Source organism: Pristiophorus japonicus, unplaced genomic scaffold, assembly GCF_044704955.1.
Source record: "Pristiophorus japonicus isolate sPriJap1 unplaced genomic scaffold, sPriJap1.hap1 HAP1_SCAFFOLD_228, whole genome shotgun sequence".
Classification (NCBI taxonomy): Eukaryota; Metazoa; Chordata; class Chondrichthyes; family Pristiophoridae; genus Pristiophorus; species Pristiophorus japonicus.
The window spans coordinates 862053-884401 of record NW_027251994.1 but is presented as its reverse complement, the minus strand read 5'-3'; the positions used below and the strand labels follow the sequence as shown (position 1 = coordinate 884401).

General features: G+C 51.5%; 1 protein-coding gene across 1 annotated transcript in view; it reads left to right on the top strand.

The window, feature by feature from the left end:
• The window catches only part of LOC139245654 (IgGFc-binding protein-like), a 184758-nt gene that overhangs the window by 27797 nt on the left and 134612 nt on the right, over positions 1–22349 (top strand). The window contains exons 2-5 of the mRNA XM_070871233.1: positions 13413–13459; positions 17450–17488; positions 20580–20710; positions 21493–21774. Of these exons, the coding sequence (XP_070727334.1) occupies positions 13420–13459; positions 17450–17488; positions 20580–20710; positions 21493–21774 (492 nt within the window). The 5' untranslated portion in view covers positions 13413–13419. The remainder of the gene's footprint in view (positions 1–13412; positions 13460–17449; positions 17489–20579; positions 20711–21492; positions 21775–22349) is intronic.

Here is a 22349-nt window from a genome sequence, read left to right as displayed (position 1 = left end):
CTCCAGCGGGAGCTGCTCCAAGTGTGCGGTGAGTTTGAGACGGTCGACTGGGTGACGTCATCAAAACCCCGGTCACCGTTTTGGCGCGTGGGCAGGAACAGCGGCAGGGCCCAGGTACAGAGGAGCGGCGAGAGATCGGGGCGGAGGAGCGGCGCGAGATCGGGGCGGAGGAGGGGCGAGAGATCGGGGCGGAGGAGCGGCGAGAGATCGGGGCGGAGGAGCGGCGCGAGATCGGGGCGGAGGAGCGGCGAGAGATCGGGGCGGAGGAGCGGCGAGAGATCGGGGCGGAGGAGCGGCGCGAGATCGGGGCGGAGGAGCGGGGAGAGATCGGGGCGGAGGAGCGGGGAGAGATCGGGGCGGAGGAGTGGCGCGGGATCGGGGCGGAGGAGGGGCGCGAGATCGGGGCGGAGGAGCGGCGAGAGATCGGGGCGGAGGAGGGGCGAGAGATCGGGGCGGAGGAGGGGCGAGAGATCGGGGCGGAGGAGGGGCGAGGGATCGGGGCGGAGGAGGGGCGAGAGATCGGGGCGGAGGAGCGGCGAGAGATCGGGGCGGAGGAGCGGCGAGAGATCGGGGCGGAGGAGGGGCGAGAGATCGGGGCGGAGGAGCGGCGAGAGATCGGGGCGGAGGAGCGGCGAGAGATCGGGGCGGAGGAGTATCGAGAGATCGGGGCGGAGGAGCGGCCAGAGATCGGGGCGGAGGAGTATCGAGAGATCGGGGCGGAGGAGTATCGAGATCGGGGCGGAGGAGCGGCAGGCATCTTCCGCCCCCTCAATTGGAGTTCAGGACTGGAACATCGGGTCCTTCATCGAAACACCTGTGAACTTGTGGAAGCAAGTCTTCCTTCCAGGGATCCGCCTATGAATTAATGATTTCTGAGGTAATAATTTGCTTTCTTATCCAATCTTTCCTCATCGCTAAAATTCTCCAGTCCCGACAACATCCTGGTAAATCTCCTCTGTACCCTCTCCAGTGCAACATCCTGGTAACTCTCCTCTGTACCCTCTCCAGTGCAACATCCTGGTAACTCTCCTCTGTACCCTCTCCAGTGCAACATCCTGGTAAATCTCCTCTGTACCCTCTCCAGTGCAACATCCTGGTAAATCTCCTCTGTACCCTCTCCAGTGCAACATCCTGGTAAATCACCTCTGTATCCTCTCCAGTGCAACATCCTGGTAAATCTCCTCTGTACCCTCTCCAGTGCAACATCCTGATAAATCTCCTCTGTACCCTCTCCAGTGCAACATCCTGGTAAATCTCCTCTGTACCCTCTCTAGTGCAACATCCTGGTAAATCTCCTCTGTACCCTCTCCAGTGCAACATCCTGGTAAATCTCCTCTACCCTCTCCAGTGCAACATCCTGGTAAATCACCTCTGTACCCTCTCCAGTGCAACATCCTGGTAAATCTCCTCTGTACCCTCTCCAGTGCAACATCCTGGTAAATCTCCTCTGTACCCTCTCTAGTGCAACATCCTGGTAAATCTCCGCTGTACCCTCTCCAGTGCAACATCCTGGTAAATCTCCTCTGTACCCTCTCCAGTGCAACATCCTGGTAACTCTCCGCTGTACCCTCTCCAGTGCAGCATCCTGGTAAATCTCCTCTGTACCCTCTCCAGTGCAACATCCTGGTAAATCTCCTCTGTACTCTCTCCAGTACTTGGAGCTGGTCGAGTGTGGTCAGTGCTTCGATGCTGGGGATGTTGGCTTGGTCAAGGACGCTAATGTTGGTGCGTCTGTGCTCCCAGGGGATTTGTAGGACAGAAACATAGACAATAGGTGCAGGAGTAGGCCATTCGGCCCTTCGAGCCTGCACCGCCATTCAATAAGATCATGGCTGATCATTCCCTCAGTACCCCTTTCCTCCTTTCTCTCCATACCCCTTGATCCCTTTAGCCGTAAGGGCCACATCTAACTCCCTCTTGAATATTGCTAACGAACTGGCATCAACAAATCTCTGCGGTGGAGAATTCCACAGGTTCACCACTCTCTGGGTGAAGAAGTTTCTCCTCATCTCGGTCCGAAATGGCTTAACCCTTATCCTTAGACTGTGACCTCTGGTTCTGGAGTTCCCCATATCCCCATATCCCCATGTCCCATATCCCCATATCCCATATCCCCATGTCTCCATGTCCCATATCCCCATATCCCATATCCCCATGTCCCATATCGCCATGTCCCATATCCCATATCCCCATGTCCCATATCCCCCTATCCCATATCCCCATGTCCCATATCCCCATGTCCCATATCCCCATGTCCCATATCCCCATATCCCCATATCCCCATGTCCCATATCGCCATGCCCCATGTCCCATATCCCCATGTCCCATATCCCCATATCCCCCTATCCCATATCCTCATGTCCCATATCCCCATGTCCCAAATCACCATGCCCCATATCCCCATGCCCCATATCCCCATGTCCCATATCCCCATGTCCCATATCCCCATATCCCATATCCCCATATCCCCATGTCCCATATCCCCATATTCCCATGTCTCATATCCCCATGTCCCATATCCCCATATCCCCATGTTCCCATATCCCCATGTTCCCATATCCCCATATCCCCATGTCCCCATATCCCCATGTCCCATATCCGAATATATCCCAATGTCGCCATATCCCCATGTCTCATATCCCCAGGTCCCATATCCCCATAACCCCATGTCCCAAATCACCATGCCCCATATCCCCATGTCCCAAATCACCATGCCCCATATCCGAATGTCCCATATCCCATATCCCTATATCCCCATATCCCATATCCCCATATCCCCATGTCCCATATCCTCATGTCCCATATCCTCATGTCCCATATCCTCATGTCCCATATCCCCATGTCCCAAATCACCATGCCCCATATCCCCATGTCCCATATCCCCATGTCCCATATCCCCATGTCCCATATCCCCATGTCCCATATCTCCATATCCCCATGTCCCATGTCCCATATCCCATATCCCCATGTCCCATATCCCCATGTCCCATATCCCCATGTCCCAAATCACCATGTCCCAAATCACCATGTCCCATATCCCCATGTCCCATATCCCCATGTCCCATATACCCATGTCCCCATGTCCCATATCCCCATGTCCCCATGTCCCATATCCCCATGTCCCATATCCCCATGTCCCATATCCCCATGTCCCATATCCCCATATCCCCATGTTCCCATAACCCCATGTCCCCATGTCCCCATGTTCCCATATCCCCATATCCCCAGGTCCCATATCCCCATATCCCAATGTCCCATATCCCCATATCCCCATGTCCCAAATCACCATGCCCCATATCCCTAGGTCCTATATCTAAATATCCCCATGTCCCATATCCCCAGGTCCCATATCCCCATATCCCCATGTCCCCATATCCCCATGTCCCATATCCCCATATCCCATATCCCCATATCCCCATGTTCCATATCCCCATGTCCCATATCCTCATGTCCCATATCCCCATATACCCATGTCCCATATCCCCATATCGCCATATCCCCATGTCCCATATCCCCATGTCCCATATCCCCATGTCCCATATCCCCATGTCCCATATCTCCATATCCCCATGTCCCATATCCCCATATCCATGTCCCCATATCCATGTCCCATATCTCCATATCCCCATGTCCCATATCCCCATGTCCCATATCCCCATATCCACATATCCATGTCCCCATATCCCCATGTCCCATGTCCCATATCCCATATCCCCATGTCCCATATCCCCCATGTCCCATATCCCCATGTCCCAAATCACCATGTCCCAAATCACCATGTCCCATATCCCCATGTCCCATATCCCCATGTCCCATATACCCATGTCCCCATGTCCCATATCCCCATGTCCCCATGTCCCATATCCCCATGTCCCATATCCCCATGTCCCATATCCCCATATCCCCATGTTCCCATAACCCCATGTCCCCATGTCCCCATGTTCCCATGTTCCCATATCCCCATATCCCCAGGTCCCATATCCCCATATCCCCATGTCCCATATCCCCATATCCCCATGTCCCAAATCACCATGCCCCATATCCCTAGGTCCTATATCTAAATATCCCCATGTCCCATATCCCCAGGTCCCATATCCCCATATCCCCATGTCCCCATATCCCCATGTCCCATATCCCCATATCCCCATGTCCCATATCCCCATATCCCATATCCCCATATCCCCATGTTCCATATCCCCATGTCCCATATCCTCATGTCCCATATCCCCATATACCCATGTCCCATATCCCCATATCGCCATATCCCCATGTCCCATATCCCCATGTCCCATATCCCCATGTCCCATATCCCCATGTCCCATATCTCCATATCCCCATGTCCCATATCCCCATGTCCCATATCCCCATGTCCCATATCCCCATGTCCCATGTCCCCATGTCCCATGTCCCCATGTCCCATGTCCCCATGTCCCATATCCCCATGTCCCATATCCCCATGTCCCATATCCCCATATCCCCATGTCCCCATATCCCCATGTCCCATATCCCCAGATCCCATATCCCCATGTCCCATATCCCCATATCCCCATGTCCCAAATCACCATGCCCCATATCCCTAGGTCCTATATCTAAATATCCCCATGTCCCATATCCCCATGTCCCATATCCCCAGGTCCCATATCCCCATGTCCCCATGTTCCATATCCCCATGTCCCATATCCCCATATCGCCATATACCCATGTCCCATATCCCCATATCCCCATATCCCCATGTCCCCATATCCCCATGTCCCATATCCCCATATCCCCATGTCCCAAATCACCATGCCCCATATCCCTAGGTCCTATATCTAAATATCCCCATGTCCCCATATCCCCATGTCCCATATCCCCATATCCCCATGTCCCAAATCACCGTGCCCCATATCCCTAGGTCCTATATCTAAATATCCCCATGTCCCATATCCCCAGGTCCCATATCCCCATGTCCCCATATCCTCATGTCCCAATGTCCCATGTCCCATATCCCCATATCGCCATATCCCCAGGTCCCATATCCCCATGTCCCCATATCCTCATGTCCCATGTCCCATGTCCCATGTCCCATGTCCCATGTCCCATGTCCCATGTCCCCATATCCCCATGTCCCCATGTCCCCATATCCCCATGTCCCCAATCCCCATATCCCCATGTCCCATATCCCCATGTCCCATATCCCCATGTCCCATATCCCCATGTCCCATATCCCCATGTCCCATATCCCCATATCCCCATATCCCCATGTCCCCATGTCCCATGTCCCATGTCCCCAATCCCCATGTCCCATGTCCCCATATCCCCATGTCCCATATCCCCATGTCCCATATCCCCATGTCCCAAATCACCATGTCTCATATCCCCATGTCTCATATCCCCATATCACCATGTCCCATATCTCCATGACCCATATCCCCATTTCCATATCCCCATGTCCCATGTCCCATGTCCCATGTCCCATGTCCCAATGTCCCATGTCCCAATGTCCCATATCCCAATGTCCCATATCCCCATATCCCCAGGTCCCATATCCCCATGTCCCAAATCCCATATCCCCATATCCCCATGTCCCATATCCCCAAACCCCATATCCCCATGTCCCATATCCCCATGACCCATAACCCCATGTCCCATATCCCCATATCCCATATCCCCATGCCCCCATGTCCCATATCGACATGTCCCATATCCCCATATCCCAATATCACCATGTCCCATATCCCCATGTCCCATATCCCCATGACCCATATCCCCATGTCCCCAATCCCCATGTCCCATATCCCCATGCCCCATATCCCCATATCCCCATATCCCCATATCCCCATGTCCCATATCCCCATTTCCCATATCCCCATGTCCCATATCCCCATGACCCATAACCCCATGTCCCATATCCCCATATCCCATATCCCCATGCCCCCATGTCCCATATCGACATGTCCCATATCCCCATATCCCAATATCACCATGTCCCATATCCCCATGTCCCATATCCCCATGACCCATATCCCCATGTCCCCAATCCCCATGTCCCATATCCCCATGCCCCATATCCCCATATCCCCATGTCCCATATCCCCATTTCCCATATCCCCATATCCCATATCCCCTTGTCCCCATATCCCCATATCCCCATATCTCCATATCCCCATGTCCCCATGTCCCATATCCCCATGTCCCACATCTCTATATCCCACATCCCCACGTTCCCATGTCCCATATCCCCATGTCCCCATATCACCATATCCCATATCTTCATATCCCCATGTCCCCATGTTCCATATCCCCATATCCCCATATCCCCATATCCCCATGTCCCATGTCCAGTCCAGGATCTTCGATGCTGGGGATGTTGACCTGGTCGAGGACGCTAACGTTATGTCTGTCCTCCCGGGGGATTTGCAGGATCTTGCGGAGACATCGTTGGTGGTATTTCTGCAGCGACTTGAGGCGTCTACTGTGCTAACTCTCTGAAAATCTGTTGTCGCGGGTCGTACTCTTGTACTCCAACCCACCTCTTGCAATAAAGGCCACCGTGCCATTTGCCTTCCTCATTGTGTGCTGTACCTGTCCCGTGTCCTCACCTCTGCTCACTCTCTTCCCCTCCTCGAGTGGGGCATAAACATAGAAACATAGAAAATAGGTACAGGAGTAGACCTTTCGGCCCTTCGAGCCTGCACCACCATTCAATAAGATCATGGCTGATCATTCACCTCAGTACTCCATTCCTGCTTTCTCTCCATATCCTTTGATCCCTTTAGCCATAAGGGCCACATCTAACTCCCTTTTGAATATATCTAACGAACTGTCCTCAACAACTCTCTGTGGTAGAGAATTCCACAGGTTCACAATTCTCTGAGTGAAGAAGTTTCTCCTCATCTCGGTCCTAAATGGCTTACACCTTATCTTTAGACTGTGACCCCTGGTTCTGGACTTCCCCAACATCGGGAACATTCTTCCTGCTTCTCACCTGTCCAGTCCAGGATCTTGCGGAGACAGCGTTGGTGGTATTTCTCCAGCGACTTGAGGTGTCTACTGTACATGGTCCATGTCTCTGAGCCATACAGGAGGGCGGGTATCACTACAGCCCTGTAGACCATGAGCTGGGGGTGAGGTACCTACTGTACACGGTCCATGTCTCTGGGCCATACAGGAGGGTGGGTATCACTACAGCCCTGTAGTCCATGAGCTTGGTGGTGGATTTGAGGGCCTGGTCTTCAAACACTCTTTTCCTCAGGCGGCCGAAGGCTGCACTGGGGCACTGGAGGCGGTGTTGGATCTCGTCGCCAATGTCTGCCCTTGTTGATAGGAGGGTCCCGAGGTATGGGAAATGGTCCACGTTGTCCAGGGCCGGGCCGTGGATCTTGATGACTGGGGGACAGTGCTGTGCGGTGAGGACAGGCTGGTGGAGGACCTTTGTCTTACGGATGTTTAGTGTAAGGCCCATGCTTTCATACACCTCAGTAAATGCGTTGTGATGTACAGCGACCATACTATGATTGTAAGATGAATTGCCGCCTAGCCAGACCCCCACTCTCAGTACTTTCCATACCACTCCGCGTCACCGATTTTACATCGGATTACGTAGGACGTACGGCACAGAAAGAGGCCCTGCCCGCTCCCATCCTGTTGCCCCTTTAGGGTTGCTGCCTCTTGCACCATCTCCCTGTCTCGCCCCCGCCCCTCCTCCTGCTCCCCACGATGTCCGACTCCCCGTCTTTCTCTGTAGTACTTACACTTACCCCTTACCCCACTTCCTCCATGTCCCCCCACAGACATCTGATTGCTGAGCAGAGAATCAAGATAAAGGTGATGCAAATGACACCAAGTGCAGTGGCAAAAGACAGCAGAGGGCACCGCGGGGTCATTAGAACATCAGAAATAGGAGCAGGAGTGGGCCATTCGGCCCCTCGAGCCTGCTCCGCCATTTAATACGACCATGGCTGATCCGATCATGGACTCAGCTCCACTTCCCCGCCCGCTCCCTTATCCCCTTATCGGTTAAGAAACTGTCTATCTCTGTCTTAAATATATTCAATGTCCCGGCTTCCACAGCTCTCTGAGGCAGCGAATTCCACAGATTTACAACCCTCTGAGAGAAGAAATTCCTCCTCATCTCAGTTTTAAATGGGCGGCCCCTTATTCTAAGACCATGCCCCCTAGTTCTAGTCTCCCCCATCAGTGGAAACATCCTCTCTGCATCCACCTTGTCAAGCCCCCTCATAATCTGATACGTTTCGATAAGATCACCTCTCATTCTTCTGAATTCCAATGAGTAGAGGCCCAACCTCCTCAACCTTTCCTCATAAGTCAACCCCCTCATCCCCGGAATCAACCGAGTGAACCTTCTCTGAACTGCCTCCAAAGCAAGTATATCCTTTCGTAAATACGGAGACCAAAACTGCACGCAGTACTCCAGGTGTGGCCTCACCAATACCCTGTATAACTGGAGCAAGACTTCCCTGCTTTTATACTCCAACCCCTTTGCAATAAAGGCCAAGACACCATTGGCCTTCCTGATCACTTGTGTCAAGGGCAGCCATAACACGGCTTGACTGTCCCTAAAGATTCGGGTGTCCGTGGGGGTGAGTGGAGGTGGGAGCAGGATTTGGAGTAATTGTAGGTTGCCCAATTTTCTTTTCTTACGCTCTTTCCTCATTCCGTTCGCCGGCTGTGTCCTCCGCTTGCTCCGCTCCTCCGGCCACTCCACTCACACCTCCTGCTCCCTGTCCCATCTCCTCGTTATTCAAGGAGCTTCCTTCTGCCTCTTGCTCACAGCGGGTGGGGTCTTTGTGACACACCCCACAGCTCTCTGCCTTGCAGTTCCGAGCGATGTGTCCAGACTTGCCGCGGCTCCAACAATACAGGTCTGGACAGCTTCTTCAGAAATGGTCGTGTCCAAGACAAAAATAGCAAACCTTCACCTGGTTATCATGCAGACCCTGGAAGTACTGCACGCCCTCCATTGTCTCGAATTTCATGCTGTAGGCAAATGACTTCACCCCCTCTGGGCACCGTACTTTTACACAACGGGTTCGATCGGCTACCCGCGGTCCAGCGTAATATCTCCTCTTTATTGCTGAGCAGAGTTTAATGTCCCATGGCTCCAACTTCCTTATCTGCCAAAAAGGCCCTAAAATTTGACAAAAAACCCCCCAAAAGTCCACCACCAACTTTTTACAAACTCACTCCAACTCCGGCAGTAATCAGCAAGTCCCTGCTCACTCCTGGCCCCGCCCACCCAGAGAGTGCTCACTCCTGGCCCCGCCCACCCAGAGAGTGCTCACTCCTGGCCCCGCCCACCCAGAGAGTGCTCACTCCTGGCCCCTCCCACCCAGAGAGTGCTCACTCCTGGTCCCTCCCACCCAGAGAGTGCTCAATCCTGGTCCCTCCCACCCAGAGAGTGCTCACTCCTGGCCCCTCCCACCCAGAGAGTGCTCACTCCTGGCCCCGCCCACCCAGAGAGTGCTCACTCCTGGCCCCGCCCACCCAGAGAGTGCTCACTCCTGGCCCCGCCCACCCAGAGAGTGCTCACTCCTGGCCCCGCCCACCCAGAGTGCTCACTCCTGGCCCCGCCCACCCAGAGAGTGCTCACTCCTGGCCCCTCCCACTGAGCCCTGACTTGGTCTTACTGCAATTGTATAGGGCCTTGGTGAGACCTCACCTGGAATATTGTGAGCAGTTTTGGTCTCCTAAGCTGAGGAAGGACGTTCTTGCGATTGAGGGAGTGCAGCGAAGGTTCACCAGACTGATTCCCGGGATGGCAGGCTGACATATGAGGAGAGACTGGATCGACTGGGCTTATATTCACTGGAGTTTAGAAGAATGAGAGGGGATCTCATAGAAACATATAAAATTCTGACGGGACTGGACAGGTTAGATGCAGGAAGAATGTTCCCGATGTTGGGGAAGTCCAGAACCAGGGGTCACAGTCTAAGGATAAGGGGTAAGCCATTTAGGACCGAGATGCGGAGAAACTTCTTCACTCAGAGAGTGGTGAACCTGTGGAATTCCCTACCGCAGAAAGTTGTTGAGGCCAGTTCGTTGGATATATTCAAGAGGGAGTTAGATGTGGCCCTTACGGCTAAAGGGATCAAGGGGTATGGAGAGAAAGCAGGAATGGGGTACTGAGGGAATGATCAGCCATGATCATATTGAATGGCGGTGCAGGCTCGAAGGGCTGAATGGCCTACTCCTGCACCTATTTTCTATGTTTCTATGTTTATGCCCCACTCGAGCCATCTCCTGTCTTTCCCCATCTAACTCTATCACCATAACCCTCTAGTCTTTTCTCCCTCATGTGTTTATCCAGCTTCCCCTTAAATGTATCTCTGCTATTCGGCTCGACCCCTCCCTGTGGGAGTGAGTCCCACATTCTCACCCCTCTCTGGGTAAAGAAGTTTCTCCTGAATTCCCCATTGGGTTTATTAGTGACTGTCGTATATTGATGGCCCCTAGTTCTGATCTCCCCCACAAGTGGAAACGTTCTCTCTGTATCCACTCTATCAAAACCTTTCATCATTTTAAAGACCTCTATTAGGTCACCCCTCAGCCTTAAGAGAAAAGAGACCCTGCCTGTTCATCCTTTCCTGATATGTACACCCTCGCAATTATGGTATCATCCTTGTAAATCTTCTCCGCAACCTCTCCAGTGTCTCTATATCCTTTTTATAATATGGTGACCAGAACTGTGCACAGTGCTCCAAGTGTGGTCTAACCCAGGTATATGGAGACCAGAACTGTGCACGGTGCTCCCAGTGTGGTCTAACCCAGGTATATGGAGACCAGAACTGTGCACGGTGCTCCAAGTGTGGTCTAACCCAGGTATATGGAGACCAGAACTGTGCACAGTGCTCCCAGTGTGGTCTAACCCAGGTATATGGAGACCAGAACTGTGCATGACTTTTTATTGTTCCTCCGACAATGCTTCTCACACGGTAATTCTTAGAATTTCCACTCCGGCTTATTCCGTCTTCCTGTTTCAGTCGACATGTACAAAGGTGACCCACAAAGGTGACTGTGATTAGGCAGGGAGGCTGGAGAGTGTGTGAGGGAATTTATTATTTAAATGGAGAAAAATTGCAAAGATTGCAACAGAGGGACCTGGGGGTACTTGTGTATGAAACACAAAAGGTTAGTATGCAGGTACAGCAAGTGATCAGGAAGGCCAATGGTATCTTGGCCTTTATTGCAAATGGGATGGAGTATAAAAGCAGGGAAGTCTTGCTACAGTTATACAGGGTATTGGTGAGGCCACACCTGGAGTACTGCGTGCAGTTTTGGTCTCCGTATTTAAGGAGGGATATACTTGTATTGGAGGCAGTTTAGAGAAGGTTCACTCGGTTGATTCTTGAGATGAAGGGGTTGCCTTATGAAGAAAGGTTGAGCAGGTTGGGCCTGTACATGGAAACATAGCAAATAGGTGCAGGAGTAGGCCATTCGGCCCTTCGAGCCTGCACCACCATTCAATAAGATCATGGCTGATCTTTCCCTCAGTACCCCATTCCTGCTTTCTCTCCATACCCCTTGATCCCTTTAGCCGTAAGGGCCACATCTAACTCCCTTTTGAATATATCTAACGAACTGGCCTCAACAACTTTCTGTGGTAGAGAATTCCACAGGTTCACAATTCTCTGAGTGAAGAAGTTTCTCCTCATCTCGGTCCTAAATGGCTTACCCCTTATCCTTAGACTGTGACCCCTGGTTCTGGACTTCCCCAACATCGGGAACATTCTTCCCACATCTAACCTGTCCAATTCTGTCAGAATTTTATATGTTTCTATGAGATCCCCTCTCATTCTTCTAAACTCCAGTCAATATAAGCCCAGTCGATCCAGTCTCTCCTCATATGTCAGTCCTGCCATCCCGGGAATCAGTCTGGTGAACCTTCGCTGCACTCCCTCAATAGCAAGAATGTCCTTCCTCAGATTAGGAGACCAAAACTGAACACAATACTCCAGGTGTGGTCTCACCAAGGCCCTTATGAAGAAAGGTTGAGCAGGTTGGGCCTGTACATAGAAACATAGAAAATAGGAGCAGGAGTAGGCCATTCAGCCCCTCGAGCCTGCACCACCATTCAATATGATCATGGCTGATCCTCTATCTCAACACCATATTCCCGCTTTCTCCCCATACCCCTTGATGCCTTTTGTGTCTCGAAATCTATCTATCTCCCTCTTAAATATATTCAGTGACTTGCCCTCCACAGCCTACTGTGGTAGAGAATTCCACAGGTTCACCTCCCTCTGAGTGAGATCGTTTCTCCTCATCTCGCTCCTAAATTTCCTACCCCGTATCCTGAGACTGTGTGACCCCTTGTTCTAGACTTCCCAGCCCCGGGGAAACATCCTCCCCACATCCAGTCTGTCCAACCCCGTCAGAATTTTATACCTTTCAATGAGATCCCCTCTCATTCTTCTAAACCCCAGTGAATACAGGCCCAGTCGACCCAATCTCTCCTCATACGACAGTCCTGCCATCCCAGGAATCAGTCTGGTGAACCTTCGCTGCACTCCCTCAATGGCAAGTATATCCTTCCTTAGGTAAGGAGACCAAAACTGCACACAATACTCCAGGTGTGGTCTCACCAGGGCCCTGTATAACTGTAGTAAGACATCCTTGCTCCTTAGAGTTTAGAAGAATGAGAGGTGATCATACTGAAACGTATAAGATTCTGAGGGGACTGGACAGGGTGGATGCAGAGAGGATGTTTCCCCCTTGTGGGGGAATCTAGAACTAGGGGGCATAGTCTGAGAATAAGGGGCCGCCCATTTAAAGCTGAGATGAGGAGGAATTTCTTCTCTGAGGGTTGTAAATCTGTGGAATTCTTTGCCCCAGAGAGCTGTGGAGGCTGGGACATTGAATATATTTAAGGCGGAGATAGACAGATTTTTGAGCGATAAGGGAGTGAAGGGTTATGGGGAGCGGGCGGGGAAGTGGAGCTGAGTCCATGATCAGATCAGCCATGATGGTATTAAATGGCGGAGCAGGCTCGAGGGGCCGAATGGCCGACTCCTGCTCCTATTTCTGACGTTCTTACAATGATAGTTTCTGATCCGCTGGTGAATCTGGACTGTGCATGCTCCTTGGCTTTCGGTCCTTTCTGTAACAGGACCCCAAACTGTACAGTCTCTACTTGAGGTCTAATCAGTTCCTTACTGTCGTGTCCAACGCACATATTTATGACCCGAATTGTCCGTGGCCTTTTCCAGGCTTTATCGCACTGCACTGGTGTCTTGAGGGAATTCTGTCGATCAGCCCGTGGTTGCAGCAGAGAGGTAGACCATTCGGCCCCTCGAGCCCCGTACCGAGTCTCAGCTCCTCCCAACTCCCCTCGCCCTTTCCCCGTCGCCCCGAATTTGTTTTGCAACTTCTGCTACTAATTCATATACAAACATTCCTGTTTCCTATCATAGACCGGCCATGGGAGTCCCGCAACAGAAATTCATCCTGATATATTATGGTGAGTGTTTGCAAAGGAGACATTTCACGGCGGGTTACTTTACTCTGTTTGCAAATATTACTAATGCTGGCGAAACTAACACCTGAAGTTAAGGGGTCTGTAGTGTCTGCAGCCCCCCCCCAGGCCTGCGAGCACCAGCGGAGCGGGCCAGGGAGCCAAGGCAGTAGTGTGGAGGCTCTGGGAGACTACTTCAGGGTACAGCGTGAGCTGGTGCAGGAGGGTGACAGCAGCGAAGAGTGATGTTATCCGGTCGGTGATTGGAGTGTGGGCAGGTACAGCAGGAGCCGCGAGGTCGGGGCGAAGGAGCGGCCAGAGATTGTTTGAGGGACGTGATCGGGGACCCGGGATATCCGAGGGCCCAGGGGCAGCACAGGCCCAGCCCACACTGTGCGATATGTGTGTACACTAGGTCCGTGCATAGAAACATAGACAATAGGTGCAGGAGTAGGCCATTCAGCCCTTCGAGCCTGCACCACCATTCAATGAGTTCATGGCTGATCATTCCCTCAGTACCCCATTCCTGCTTTCTCTCCATACCCCTTGATCCCTTTAGCCGTAAGGGCCACATCTAACTCCCTTTTGAATACATCTAACGAACTGGCATCAACAACTTTCTGTGGTAGAGAATTCCACAGGTTCACCACTCTCTGGGTGAAGAAGTTTCTCCTCATCTCGGTCCTAAATGGCTTAGCCCTTATCCTTAGACTGTGACCCCTGGTTCTGGACTTCCCCAACATCGGGAACATTCTTCCTGCATCTAACCTGTCCAGTCCTGTCAGAATTTTATGTTTCTATGAGATCCCCTCTCATTCTTCTAAACTCCAGTGAATATAAGCCCAGTCGATCCAGTCTTTCTTCATATGTCAGTCCTGCCATCCCGGGAATCAGTCTGGTGAGCCTTCGCTGCACTCCCTCAAAAGCAAGAATGTCCTTCCTCAGATTAGGAGACCAAAACTGAACACAATATTCCAGGTGAGGCCTCACCAAGGCCCTGTACAACTGTAGTAAGACCTCCCTGCTCCTATACTCAAATCCTCTCGCTATGAAGGACAACATACCATTTGCCTTCTTCACCACCTGCTGTACCTGCATGCCAACTTTCAATGACTGATGTACCATGACACCCAGGTCTCGTTGCACCTCCCCTTTTCCTAATCTGTCACCATTCAGATAATATTCTGCCTTCCTGTTTTTGACACCAAAGCAGAGCAGGTCTCCAGTTAGAACCTGGTTAACCCTTGCCTCTGGACCAAGACCTCGCTCTGTCAAGTCCCGTGTGGTTGCTGGTGTGCAACAGTCACCCCACGTTAAAACAATCCACCCACAGGCATCTTCCACCCTTCAGGATGTAGTTCAGGATCGGGAATATCAGGTCCTTCACTGAAACATCTGTGAACTTGTTGACGTGTAAGCAAATCATCTTCCACTCGAGGGACTGCCTATAACGATGATGATCTTTGAGGATGCTCACTGGTTGGTGGGGCTGTTGAGTTGGGAGGGGCTTAGCCAGTCACGTGATGTTCGCAAGACTCAATAAAACCCCGGTCCAGTTGGGTTCGGGGGATCCACGATGGGGCAGGTGGTTGTGAGCCTGGTGGATGAACTTGTAGTGTGTGGTGCGATTGTTGAACATTTTGCTCAAAAATCAACTCGTTCTCAATAGCCATATGTTTCTATGAATTCTTAATCAAAGGACCCATGAAGCAAATACATTATGGGACCTTCCCGCTTGGAGCTGATGCAACCAAACGGAGACTACTGTGTGCGAGATACAGAGCCTTGCAGTAAATGGAGCTTTCCTTCCCAGTCCAGACGAGATTCTTGGTTAAAAATAGCAAAACAGCACCAAGATTAGTACACAGTTGACACGGAGCTGGTTCCTGGTTCAAGGGCGGGCGAGGATTTTTCCAATAATTCCATCGGGTCCCGTGAGCTGTGGCATTTCCGCACAAATACTGTGCACCTTAAGAACATCGGAATTAGGAGCAGGAGTCGGCCGTTCGGCCCCTCGAGCCTGCTCCGCCATTCAATGAGCTCGTGGCTGATCAATGACCTCAACTCCACTTTCCCGCCCAATCCCTCGATTCCCTTAACATCCTAAAATCTATCGATCTCAGCCTTGAATATACTCAACGACTGAGCCTCCACAGCTCTCTGGGGCAGAGAATTCCAAAGATTCACCTCCCTCCGAGTGAAGAAATTCCTCCTCATCTTCATTTTAAAGATGAGATCCCATGATCTCATTTTAGGGCGATCCCTTATTCTAAGACCATGCCCCCTAGTTCTAGTCTCCTCCATCAGTGGAAACATCCTCTCTGCATCCACCTTGTCGAGCCCCCTCATAATCTGATACGTTTCGATAAGATCACCTCTCATTTCTTCTGAATTCCAATGAGTAGAGGCCCAACCTCCTCAACCTTTCCTCATAAGTCAACCCCCTCATCCCCGGAATCAACCGAGTGAACCTTCTCTGAACTGCCTCCAAAGCAAGTGTATCCTTTCGTAAATATGGAAACCAAAACTGCTCGCAGTACTCCAGGTGTGGCCTCACCAATACCCTGTATAACTGGAGCAAGACTTCCCTTTTTTAAAAAATTTCAAAATATACTTTATTCATATAAAAATTTGTACAGTACATTCAAAAGCAGTTCAGTACATTTAGCTGCGGTCAGCAATCCCATACACTACATTGGGTGCTGACGGTAGTTCCGTTCGATACATTCCCTTGCTTTTCAGTTCAAGTACAATTCGGTACATAGAAACATAGAAAACATAGAAACATAGAAAATAGGTGCAGGAGTAGGTCATTCGGCCCTTCGAGCCTGCACCGCCATTCAATGAGTTCATGGCTGAACATTCAACTTCAGTACCCCAATCCTGCTTTCTCGCCATACCCCTTGATTCCCCGAGTAGTAAGGACTACATCTAACTCCTTTTTGAATATATTTCGTGAATTGGCCTCAACTACTTTCTGTGGTAGAGAATTCCACAGGTTCACCACTCTCTGGGTGAAGAAGTTCCTCCGCATCTCGGTCCTAAATGGCTTACCCCTTATCCTTAGACTGTGAGCCCTGGTTCTGGACTTCCCCAACATCGGGAACATTCTTCCTGCATCTAACCTGTCCAGTCCCGTCAGAATTTTATATGTTTCAATGAGGTACAATACGGGCTACATTGTAGTACACTCAACAAATGTCAGTGCAGCACTCCCTCAGTACTGTCCCTCCGACAGTGCGGCATTCCCTCAGTACTGCCCCTCCGACAGTGCGGGGCTCCCTCAGTACTGCCCCTCCGACAGTACGGCATTCGCTCAGTACTGCCCCTCCGACAGTGCGGCGCTCCCTCAGTACTGCCCCTCCGACAGTGCGGCACTCCCTCAGTACCGCCCCTCCGACAGTGCGGCATTCCCTCAGTACTGCCCCTCCCACAGTGTGGCGCTCCCTCAGTACCACCCCTCTGACAGTGCGGCACTCCCTCAGTACTGCCCCTCCCACAGTGCGGCGCTCCCTCAGTACCACCCATCCGACAGTGTGGCACTCCCTCAGTACCGCCCCTCCAACAGTGCGGCATTCCCTCAGTACTGCCCCTCCCACATTGCGGCGCTCCCTCAGTACCACCCCTCTGACAGTGCGGCACTCCCTCAGTACCGCCCCTCCGACAGTGCGGCATTCCCTCAGTACTGCCCCTCCCACAGTGCGGCGCTCCCTCAGTACCGCCCCTCTGACAGTGCGGCACTCCCTCAGTACTGCCCCTCCCACAGTGTGGCGCTCCCTCAGTACCGCCCCTCCGACAGTGCGGCATTCCCTCAGTTCTGCACTGGAGTGTCAGCCTGGCTTTATTTGCTCCAGTTGTGGACTTGATCCCACGACCTTGTGACTCAGAGGTGAGTGTGCTGCTCACTGAGCTACGGCTGACAGGGACATTGAAGGGATGTGTCTATGACCCAGTTCATGATATAACATGGTTATAATTGTTCCTTCTTTACCACAGTTCTACTTTTGGAAGCGGCATTATTGAGGCATTGTACAGGTAAGATGCTCACATATTGTATCTGTTTAAATTACCCTGTAGCAGCCTGGCGTATAAGTGGTTTTGCCCGTGGTGGTTTCGAATCACTTCTCTTACAACAGTTCCAGACACTGGAATTATAGTAGTGAACAGTAATATAACCAGGTCTTTCGGTCTCAACCGTCTCAATGCTTTTATTCAAGCTAAAGCACACACCTGCACCCTGTAAAACATACCCTGGTAGTGTAATACAAACACAGTACAACACAGTCTGGCCCATCTAACCAGGCCCCTAACGCGAAGTACCCACGTCTAAACCACCCCTGCTCAGATTCAAAATTGCACCACTGGATCTGTCCAACAGAATGTGTGTCCGCTTATGATGCTTGCAAAAACCTGCCCACTAAAACCCCTAAGGCTTGGTTGGGACACACAACACTCTTTCACACTATGCGGTGCTCTTAAAGGTGCGTGGGCTGGGATAAATGCTCGCCAATTACCCCTCTGGCTCACTCGCTGCTTCTCCCGATGAGGCGTACCTTCTGGGCCTTCACGCCCAGTCTCAAGGTCAGCTTCCCAGTCGCAGTTAGCGAGGCTCTCTGGTGTTTCTTCCCTCCGTTCCCAGACGGAGAGCTCAGTCCTTGTGTGTTGCAAGCAGGCGTAGAAGAGGGGAGAGAGAGAGAGAGATGGCAGCCCAAACTGCCTCTCTTATACTTGCACAAATACGTTTTCTCGCGCCAAAAGTCCAGCTGTCCTTCCCCTTGTGGCCGCGCAACTCAAAAGCAAAATGCAAGTCTCTCGCTTGTTCCTTTGTCAACTGGGCTGTACCTCGATGTGTGGCTCTGACAAGTCTGTGGTCGAATAGCTTCTCTTTGTCTTTCGATGGCCTGAAGCCCCAGCCACTTTACTTAATGCCTCACTGATGGGTTCCCATTCCACGTCAAAAGTCGCCCATCAACCATGATGTTCCTGCTTTCAGCCATTCCCATTCCCAGCTGATGTGTATTCAAGTTATGTATTTTTGGACCAGTTCCTAGGCCAACTCTTCTGCTGTACATTGAATAGAGTAGCAATGTCCAACAAGGTCCAAAGGGATTGTTTTCACCGAATTCTTACACGGATATGATCAGAGCAGAGAGCAAAGTGGTGCGTTGGACTGATAACTGCTCAGTACACGGGACACAGCCAGGCACTGGTGGGACAAAGAGTGGGGCGAGAGAGCAGGAGAGGTTACATAAGAACATCAGAAATAGGAGCAGGAGTCGGCCATTCGGCCCCTTGAGCCTGCTCCGCCATTTAATACCATCATGGCTGATCCGATCATGGACTCAGCTCCACTTCCCCGCCCGCTCCCTTATCCCCTTATCGGTTAAGAAACTGTCTATCTCTGCCTTAAATATATTCAATGTCCCGGCTTCCACAGCTCTCTGAGGCAGCGAATTCCACAGATTTACAACCCTCTGAGAGAAGAAATTCCTCCTCATCTCAGTTTTAAATGGGCGGCCCCTTATTCTAAGACCATGCCCCCTAGTTCTAGTCTCCCCCATCAGTGGAAACATCCTCTCTGCATCCACCTTGTCGAGCCCCCTCATAATCTGATACGTTTTGATAAGATCACCTCTCATTCTTCTGAATTCCAATGAGTAGAGGCCCAACCTCCTCAACCTTTCCTCATAAGTCAACCCCCTCATCCCCGGAATCAACCGAGTGAACCTTCTCTGAACTGCCTCCAAAGCAAGTATATCCTTTCGTAAATATGGAAACCAGAACTGCACGCAGGTTGGAGAAGTGCTAGACCGAGAGAATGGACTGAACGATGCAGGCAGCCAATGGGGGGAGAGATGGAGAAAGGGTGATAGAAGGGAGCGTATAAAAGCAGGGAAGTCTTGCTCCAGTTATACAGGGTATTGGTGAGGCCACACCTGGAGTACTGCGTGCAGTTTTGGTCTCCGTATTTAAGGAAGGATATACTTGCTTTGGAGGCAGTTCAGAGAAGGTTCACTCGGTTAATTCCTGAGATGAGGGAGTTGTCTTATGAGGAAAGGTTGAGCAGGTTGGGCCTCTACTCATTGGAGTTTAGAAGAATGAGAGGTGATCTTACTGAAACGTGTAAGATTCTGAGGGGGCTGGACAGGGTAGATGCAGAGAAGATGTTTCCCCTCGTGGGGGAATCTAGAACTAGGGGGCACAGTCTCAGAATAAGGGGTCGCCCATTTAAAACTGAGTTGAGGAGGAATTTCTTCTCTCTGAGGGTTGTAAATCTGTGGAATTCCCTGCCCCAGAGAGCTGTGGAGGCTGGGACATTGAATATATTTAAGGTGGAGATTGACAGATTTTTGAGCGATAAGGGAGTGAAGGGTTATGGGGAGCAGGCGGGAAAGTGGAGCTGAGTCCATGATCGGATCAGCCATGATCGTATTAAATGGCGGAGCAGGCTTGAGGGGCCGAATGGCCGACTCCTGCTCCTATTTCTTATGTTCTTATGTACTTAAGAGAGACAGAGGGATAGGTAGAGAGAGAGATAGAAAGAGATGGAGAGAGAGAGAGAGATAGAGAGCGAGATAGAGAGAGAGATAGAAACAGATATATAGAGAAACAGATTAATAAGAAAGTGAGTGGTAGAAACAGATAGATAGTCATAGAGAGAATTAAACAGATAGAGAGAGAGAGATAGATAGAGATAGAGCAAGAGGCAGAGGCAGAGAGACAGAAAGAGAGAGAGACAGAGAGAGACAGACAGACAAAGAGAGAGAGAGACAGAGAGAGACAGGGAGAGAGAGAGACAGAGAGAGAGAGAGAGAGAGAGGGACAGAGACAGAGAGAGAGTGAGAGAGAGAGAGACAGACAGAGAGAGAGAGAGAGAGAGAGGGACAGAGAGAGAGAGAGACTGGGGTAAAAGTGAAGATTGGCCCCCCCTGGGACTTCAGACATTTGAGCAAGTTCCTGTCCCATGAGCATTAATTGCGTTCACTTTGTCCACCACTACATTCGACAGCCAGACAGATAGATTTGCCTTCTGGACCTCGCTCCTGCCCAAAGTAACGCTGCCCCCAGCGAGGACCATGCTCAGGTTGAAGCCAATTTTTGCAATGCATTTGTTCTGGGTTTACAGGCGACCTGTTCTATCCATTCGGCAACGAAACTGGCGATACAATGAATCCGAAGGAGGACGATGGTGGATCCCCTGAAATATCCATTTCAACCAGTTTCCCGTTCTTCGAAGCGTCACAGACATCCTTATACGTAAGTGTATTTCATGTCCCCCTGGACAGGGGTGTGTTTTCATCAAAATCACAGAGTCACAGCCATTTACTGCGAGGGAGGAGGCCATTCGGCCCATCGTGTCCGTGTTGTGCCGGCCGACCAAGAGCTACCCAGCCCAATCCCACTTTCCAGCTCTGGGTCCGTAGCCCTGCAGGTTACAGCACTTCAAGTGTACATCCAAATGTGGTGAGGGTTTCTGCCTCTACCCCCCTTTCAGGCAGTGAGTTCCCCCCCAGACCCCCACCACCCTCTGGGTGAAGACATTTCCCCTCAAACCCCCTCTAAACCTCCCCCCAATTACTTTCAATCCGTGCCCCCTGGTTGTTGACCCCTCTGCCGAGGGAAACAGGTCCGTCCTATCCACTCTATCCAGGCCCCTCATCATTTTATACACCTCAATCAGGTCTCCCCTCAGCCTCCTCTGTTCCAAAGAAAACAGCCTATCATCAGAAACAGGAGCAGGAGTCGGCCATTCGGCCCCTCGAGCCTGCTCCGCCATTTAATACCATCATGGCTGATCCGATCATGGACTCAGCTCCACTTCCCCGCCCGCTCCCCATAACCCTTCACTCCCTTATCGCTCAAAAATCTGTCTATCTCCACCTTAAATATATTCAATGTCCCGGCCTCCACAGCTCTCTGGGGCAGAGAATTCCACAGATTTACAACCCTCTCAGAGAAGAAATTCCTCCTCATCTCAGTTTTAAATGGGTGGGATCCTCAGTCTTTGCCAACCGTTTGTTCTGCTTTTGTACCCCCAGGTGAACAACAATGGTGTTGTCTCATTCGGAGCTACAGTGTCACAGTTCACATCCGATGCATTCCCTCTCTCCGATGGCCGTGCCTTTATTGCTCCATTCTGGGCAGATGTGGACATCAGCATAGGAGGAGAGATTTATTACCGGGAAACCACAGACGCGGTGTTACTCCAAAGGGCCACGGCTGACGTCAACAGATACATGTCTGGGCTCAATTTCCAAGCCCGATGGATATTTGTGGCCACTTGGGATAGAGTTAGCTACTATGGATCCCTGTCCACAAAGGTATGACCTTCATATTGTACGTCGTTTGTCAGACGCGAGACTCCCAAAGCAAGCGCTCTACGCGGAGCTCCTTCACGGCAAACGAGCCAAAGGTGGGCAGAGGAAACGTTACAAGGGACCACCCTCAAAGCCTCCCTCATACAGTGCAACATCCCCACCCACACCTGGGAGTCCCTGGCCCAAAGACCAGTCCGCCCTAAGTGGAGGAAGTGCATCCGGGAGGGCGCTGAGCACCTCGAGTCTCGTCGCCGAGAGCGTGCAGAAACCAAGCGCAGGCAGCGGAAGGAGCGTGCGGCAAACCAGTCCCACCCTCCCCTTCCCTCAACCACTGTCTGTCCCACCCTCCCCTTCCCTCAACGTCTATCTGTCCCACCCTCCCCTTCCCTCAACGTCTATCTGTCCCACCTGTGACAGGGACTGTGGTTCCCGTATTGGACTGTTCAGCCACCTCAGGACTCGTGTTAAGAGTGGAAGCATGTCTTCCTCGATTCCGAGGGACTGCCGATGATGAGGATGCTTACTCTCCACAGGTGCTGTCCGAACGTTGAGATTTCCAGCATTTTCTGTGTTGGCTG